At 35.3% G+C, this 7902-nt stretch overlaps 1 protein-coding gene across 2 annotated transcripts in view; it reads right to left on the bottom strand.

Moving 5' to 3' along the window:
• Positions 1-2108: 2108 nt before the first annotated feature.
• The window catches only part of itga1 (integrin, alpha 1), a 113548-nt gene continuing 107754 nt past the window's right edge, over positions 2109-7902 (bottom strand). The window contains exons 27-31 of one of the 2 annotated variants that reach the window (XM_056466384.1): positions 6760-6870; positions 6567-6662; positions 4917-5030; positions 4363-4459; positions 2109-4206 (exon numbers count right to left, since the gene is read on the bottom strand). In XM_056466384.1, the coding sequence (XP_056322359.1) occupies positions 4394-4459; positions 4917-5030; positions 6567-6662; positions 6760-6870 (387 nt within the window). In that variant the 3' untranslated portion in view covers positions 2109-4206; positions 4363-4393. Of the gene's footprint in view, positions 4460-4916; positions 5031-6566; positions 6663-6759; positions 6871-7902 lie in introns of both variants that reach the window. The other variant, XM_056466382.1, reaches the window with a different exon arrangement.

Below are 7902 nucleotides of genomic sequence, written 5' to 3'. Positions count from 1 at the left end.
CATTTTTGCACTGGGTGGCGGTTTTGGTGTACTGCTCCTTCAAGGCTAGTCCTCCCCGCCCACCGTTTCTACATGCCTTTCTGCGTGCCTTAATCTCCTCCCTCGGCTGCCTCAGACAACAGACAGACTTAAAGGAAGCAGATCTCACGTAGCGTTTGTAAGAAATACAACAGTAAGGACTTTACCAATGAGTATTTGTTGTGCAGTTGAATCGATGAGTCACACAAAGTTCACGCGCGCACACACACACGGCAGCAGACACACACATACACATGTGCACACACACACACAGAGACAGACAGAGCGCCCATTTAGCTTTGCACACTTTTTGCACGCATACAGTATGTGACATGATACATGTTAATATCCACTGCTGTATGAATATCTGTTATATTAATGTACAAAATAAACCTGATTTAACATCCACAAACCGGGATTGAAGCGTCTTCCTTTATAATTGTTCTGACACCCGGCTGTGCTGATGAAGTGAATCGCTATAATTCATTACACACATGCTCTGTTTTAAAACACTTTAAACTTGTAAAACTCACTCTTGATCACATTTGATGATGATTGATGATCCTAGCAAACTGAACAAACCTTTTATTCCCGTTTGCTTTGTGCACGTCTATTCTTGTTTATATTATACACGTGACTACCGGGACATGTTAATGCGCAGCTGTCAATCAATTCGGTGGGCGGGGGGACCGCACTCCTACATAAAGTTGCGGTCGATCTGAAAACCGCTCCAATTGGTCCACCGTTTGTTAAATTGAAAAAAAAAAGCACTAGGTGTGTTTATATCACCCCAATATGACGGTCTATACACCATACATGCACATATGTCAGTCCAAACAGCTTGAAAAGTAGATTTTTCACCATAGGTGCCCTTTAAAGTACATATTCATAACGTACATAATTACGTTATGTCGTTTAAAGCATTTACATTCATTTATTCTTCCCAGCCGATTCCTTTTTTAAGTCATGTTCCCCCTCATGGTTGTCTTTAACTTATTTTTATGCTTATTCTGCCAGACAACACTGCTTGTGCAAAACTAGCCCGAAGGCCAATTGAAAATACTCTCAAAAGGCGCAATGATCCTGTCCAAATATCAAAGGACACAAATGCCACTAATATTCCTAAAATACACGCTTTACGGTCACTGTTCTGTGTTTTACACTATTTCAGCTGGTAAATCTCTATAATCATAAAGTTTTCTAACAGGTGCTCAAGGCAACTCCCTCACAAAACTCATTATCTAGCTTAGTTTTAACAGTGGTGGAATGTAAAATATTTCAAAACATTTCAGTGGTTTATTTATTTCTAGGATAAAGCATTATTTACCACGTTCTGACAACACTAATGAGTTAAGGTTACTCATTCCCTGTATTTATTGCACAGTCTATATTCAACAGATGTAATATTTATTTTAATACATTATGATCGATTATGGCATTGTACTAAATTAGCAATTTTTAATTATTAATCCTGTTCTGTACACATTGTTTACTAGAGTGACATCCACATTCAAAAACCAAATTAACACGTAAAAAGTGTGGGTAATGACAACTACATTTACAAAAAAATATCTATGCACTGTGCACAGAAACAAACTATTGTTGGTAAATATTTGAACACCCATCAAAAAATTCTCTTTTCTGTATATGCACTCGATAATAACCAACTTCCAGGAGCATGAAATCTCAGGGGAAATGCCAAAACCTTTATTCATTTGGGTTGCCATATCTTGTTTAAAGAATTGTGAACAATATCTATATGGTATAATAAACTGAAAATAATACAAATGTTTCAACACATCTGCCAACTCCAATAACTCCATGAACTTGATTGTAACCACTTATAATAAGTGGACAACGTTTAAAGTGTTCAAATAAGTCAGGATTTGCTTCTGTAATGTAAAAGATTACAGATACCAAACATTCATACTTTCACAAACAAAGCACTATGCACAGGTAGGTGCAGCTGTTCCACTTTGGCTTAATTTGGAGCTATTTACTTTAGCAGAGATAAACGATTCCGATTGTAATTATACATATAATTATTTCCTGCAGTACTGTACACATACAAACACAGACAAATATGTGTCTTGAAGTGTCTAAATTACAAAATAAGCCTTTATTTGTTTTCTTCTGGACACATTTTCTTGACAATATCTGCAAGGCTTTTTAAATCCGTGCTAAAAACGTATGTACAATTTGACAACCAGTGCATTACATAGAAATTTCACAGCAGAGTGTCTGACAGGTGCACAAGACCAAGAGTCTCCATCTGAGAGAAAGAGAAAGGCTTGGTTATTCAAATTTACATAAAACAAATAATTTTGCGTGTTTGAATAAATGCTGTTGATTGTGATGTTATATACAATAGAATTATGGTTGACATCTCATTCAAGCTGTAAGAAAAAAATAACTAGATGACAAAAACAAAATTACAGTGAATCTGTGAACACCTTTTTGAACCCACATAGCAAATAAACAAAAGAAACATTCTGTATTGTGTTGAAATGTCAATTATGAAATAAAATACTACACAACATAAGGCAGTACCATGTGAACATGAAAGAAAGCCTTTTCACCATTCACATCTTTCCATTTATTGTTTTCTTTTCATAAAATATTTGTATTTACCAATGAATGAGTGTTTAACTCAACTATCAGTTGAATTAAATTTAATTAAAATAGTCAGGCAAAAATGCTAATATCTTCACAACGATCAAAATGTTTTAAAACCAAATGCCAATTCTGATTCCAGTAATCAGCCTACAAATTATGTAAACCGCAATGATTTAATATGCTTATAGAATGTTTGCGATATAATGTTACTATGTTTAAAAAGAAACAAGCCCTGAAATAAAATGATAACTGCATAGCAACATAGCTAACATTGGTTTTGGTTTCACAGGCTTAATCAGTGGCTTAAAAATGCAAACAATGCTGAATATTTCTTCTTCCCACTCAAAGACCCAGTGCATTGTATGTTAGGGCACTCAGACTGTACTGTCGCATGTTTTGAATTTTGGATAGTTTAACTATATATATTATATATATATTTTTTAAAGCTAAAGTGTGTCATGTTTTAGTGTAAAAATACTTTTTTTCAGTTTTATCATAATATAAAGAGTCACTTTAAATCATTTGTAGATTCATTTCTAAAAGTATAAACTCTGAGTTTCTTTTAAAACATTGCTCTTTTTGTTTGAGCTTCCTACTTCCCAGCAACAGCGATGCTGACCAATTGTGTGAGTTTAGGGCAGGCCAGTCGACCAATAGGACAGCACTTAGGATCCCTGTTTGAAAACAGTCATTATTGTTTATTTTGTAAATTAGTTTTAGCTTCCTAAGCAGCCCAGCAACACTGACTCCACCAATACCATGTGTTTAGGGTGGAGCAGTCAACCAAAAGGAGAGTATTTTGGAATCATTTTCATCATTGTTTTACTTGCTGCTCCTAGTGGTGCATAAATGACACATTTAGCTTTTTTTTTTCTTGTTTAGTGAAGTAATTCTTTCTAATATTTACATATGGCGAATACTAAACAAGAAAAATTGATGGCAGTCCATTTTTTGTGTTTCCAGACATTCGCTGCAACCCATCTGGAATACCTGAGAAACACTGCAAGCATGAAGACGCTTTTCACCACAGAAAACAAGACAGGTATTATACTGACGATAAAGCCATTAAATTATCATTTAAAGTGAAATCAAAACAACTTTATATACACTTTAAAGCTTTAGATTTACAGTACAGACCTTATCCTCTTCATCCGGGAGGTCCAAAAGCATAAAAAAGTCAGTGCCAAAAGTTGCTTTGTGAACAAAAAGGAATGCACAAATATCACAAATAAAACAAACACCACTGCACAGCGCTTCATCAAAACAAGCTCTAAAAGTGAGTTATTGAAATAGAGCTCCATTTATAAACCTACTGCCAATAGAAGTGTATGGTTGTGATTACAGCACTGTAGATCACTGTGTAGATGTTGCCAGGACAGGTTCCCGATCCTCGCTATGCTGATGATGAATGCCGTAGGGAGGTTTTAGATGAGGGTCCGTGGCTGGTGGGATGCTGAGTTCAGGCTAGTTGAACCTTTGCTCTTCAAAGCTTGACTTTCGTGGTTTGGCAAAATGTCCACCAATCTTGTGGCGTCTCAGAGGTTCATTTGAGTTCACATTCAGTTGAATCTTCTAGTGTGCACATGATGATAAATCAAAATGTCAAGCAAAGCGCTGAGTTCTCTTTGGTATGCTCTGCAGTATGCTGTTTGTGAACCCAGATGTCCTACATGAGTCTGGTCTTTATATTTCTAGTGATCTCGGATTAGCAGTGTAGAATAAGCTGACCTGAGGGGTGGAGGCTACAGAAATGCAGGCTTCACTCAGTGTCTTTTTTATTATCTTCATTCATTTCTTCAACTGATTTTCTCTTAAAGAATCCAGCCTGAGGAGAACATTCAACAAGGTCAATAATTAACACCCTTACGCAACTTGGGCCCTCTTTACACCTGGTGTTAAGTTGTGTTTTTAAGTGGGTGACACCTTAAATACAGGTGAAACTGTCCACTTATTACCACTTTTAGAGGTAGTTGAAAATGCATTTGATCAAATTGGTTTTGAATTGTAAATGTTCATGTGGTCAGATGTGTTCAAACAGACAAAAGATCATCTACTCCACACTGAATGATTGAAAACATGATCGTTATGGAAGGTATTGTGAGAAAGTGCAACAAAATAAGGTTTTATTTGGTAGCATTACATCATAACCACTTCCACGTTATTTTTTCAATTCACTTGCTCAGTTGATAGCCTTTTAACAAGGTTAACATTAATAATACCAGGTGAAAAAAGGGCATTGGTGTGTTGAAGCAAGTAAACTTAAGGTAAATATCACTACTTACCTTCCATAAAGCGAAGATAACAAGTGCCAGTATTAAAAGTCCTATTAGAATACTAAGGATAATAATCCACAGTGGGATTCCAGTTCGTATGTCTTTGGTGACTTGAATCCTTACCTGCATAACAAATGCAACACTCATCAGAATTGTGAAAATTATTAATAGTTAATAAGGTAGTTGGGTTTAGGTAATGTGTAAGATTAGGGATGTAGAATAAAATCATGCAGGATATGTACTTTTTAAGTACTAATAAACAGCCAATATCTTAATAATAGGCAGGTGCTGTAATAAACCAGTAATCAGAATTGGTCCCAATACTAAAGAGCTACCAGATATTCTGTATTGTGATACAGAAATTATTATCACAAATGTAGGATGGGATAAATGACTAATTACAGATTATAATTCAGATATTAACACTGATGTCTACAGTAGTGAGCAAAATCAAATTAATCACCGTTCTTAAATCAACTTTAATCTTAAATATTGTATCAGTTACAATAGATTCAAATCATTCATCTACATTAGACATTGATTATTTTAGATTTGTAGCAGAGCATGCTCATTTAACTTTTCATTTAGATAACTTTTTCTGTCATCTAACGCTTATTTAGGTAAATATTTAAAATCACAAAAAAGTTGGTAATAATTTTTAGTAAATCTGATGTGATCTGATACACACACACACACACACACATACACTCACTCACTGGCCACTTTATTAGGTCCATCTGGATGGTAGGGTCAGAATTTGGTGACAACAACATAAAAAATCATGGATCCATCCTGCCTTGTTTCAACAGTTCAGGCTGGTGGGGGTGTAATGGTGTGGGGGATATTTTCATGGCACACTTTGGGCCCATTAGTACCTACCTAGTATTGTTGCTGACCATGTCCATCTATTTATGACCACAGTGTACTCATCTTCTGATGGCTACTTCCAGCAGGATAACGCGCCATGTCATAAAGCGTAAATAATCTCAAACTGGTTTCTTGAACATGACAATGAGTTCACTTTAATCAAATGGCCTCCACAGTCGCCAGATATCAAACCAATAGAGCATCTTTGGGATGTGGTGGAACAGAAGATTTGCATCATGGATGTGCAGCTGACAAATCTCCAGCAACTGCGTGATGCTATCATGACAGTATGGATCAAAATCCCTGAGGAATATTTCCAGTACCTTGTTGAATCTATGCTACGAAGGATAAAGGCAGTTCTGAAGGCAACCTTTGGTCCAACCCGATACTAGTAAGTGGCCGGTGAGTCTATGTATATATGTATATATATATATATATATATATATATATATATATATAGATACTGTAGCTATCGGCCATAACATTACATAATTGTGGTTTTAATATACAGTAACTCCTGTTTTTTCCTGTCTGTGCCCTACAACTCCGAAAAGTCATTAATGAAGGGTGTGTCACTGTTGTCATGACATCATTTTTGGGTGATTCAGATGGATTAACCACATGACATTTACAGGTCGGGCACTTGTCTGGTACAAGGGACATTTTATTTGTGGAAAAAACAAACCCTTATAGCACTTTTAAATATAGGACGGTTTTAACTGTACCAATTGCAATTTTAATCATAATGGTTGTGAATTTAATGAAGGGTTGTTTGAAATATTGCTTTCATACCTCTCTGGTTTTGATGTTTTCATGTAACACAAACAAGTCTGTGTTCTGGGTCTCCAGCTTGGCATCAACTGCCATGTGAATGGTGGAAAATTCTCCCTAAAGAGGAATAATTTTTTAGATAAGAAAATGTGCATTACTGACAGATTACACGTGGCAGATCTGTAAAAGAACACAATCATGTAGAAAAGTGTACTTTAATGAAGGTGGGCCGCCACAGTCTGAAAGTGGTGTTGATCTGGTTGAAGTCTCCAGAAGGAATGTAGCAGCTAAAGGACTGGCAGGGATTTTCTTTTTCTTTACAACTCTGAAATAGAGAGATATAGATCATCAGGTATCAATTTCATATATTTTAAAAGGGTTGCCAACTTTGTCACTATATGAAAATGGGGCCAAATATGAAAATTCCATGCGACATAACTCGTCATGAGCTGATCTTGATGTTTTATGATACGTTTTAATACGATTATTCGATGAGTACTCTATAAAGGGTTAATCACAGTCCAATCGAAGATGCTACATGCATTTTATTTTGCAGGTAGCAATTTTAGTTAGATTATATAAAGTAAAAACATAGTTATCTGAACACAATAGAAGATATTTTGAAGAAAGATAAAAACCTGCAGCCATTGACTATCAAAGTATTTGTTTTTCATTCTGTCAATGGTTACAGGTTTTCAGCATTTTCACAATATCTTCTAATAAGAAACTTGTAAAGGATTTGGAACCAATCAAGGGTGAGTAAATACTAGTGTTGCACATTATTGAAAAATCTATCCTTGCATTTTTTTTTGCGATTTATATTGCGATATGAATACAATTTCAGCAGATGACTCGAATAGCTCCATTTGAAATGAAATCATTAACTTGAATTGATTAGAGGAGTGAATCAAAGAAATTGCAAGTGTAAATAAATAAGACAATAGTCAGATATTCAGGTACAGTAATATGATACAATACGATATTATCATTATATTTTGCCCCCGACTATGATCATTGCAATAGAAGCGATATATCACAAGAAAACCATCCACAATATATCACAATATTTGTAAATGGAGGGAAAAATACATCAAAAATGTATAAGATGTACTTTATTATTAGCGCATATGTTTTGTAGAATTGCAAAACTTATATGTGTTCGATCCGACATTACGAGAAGCACCACCTCATGTACTGTGGTAAATGGTAGCAAGGCTGATATATTAGTTCAAATCTTTAATCTTTAATTAAAGATGCTTGACTACATCAATGCATCCCAGGTGGAATTATCACAATAAATCAGCATCAATATTGTGTCCTGGCCCTATTATTGACTAATCAAATGTAATGTAAAATA

The sequence above is a fragment of the Danio aesculapii genome, chromosome 10 (genome assembly GCF_903798145.1).
Source record: "Danio aesculapii chromosome 10, fDanAes4.1, whole genome shotgun sequence".
NCBI lineage: Eukaryota > Metazoa > Chordata > Actinopteri > Cypriniformes > Danionidae > Danio > Danio aesculapii.
This window is presented reverse-complemented; position numbering and strand designations above follow the sequence as displayed.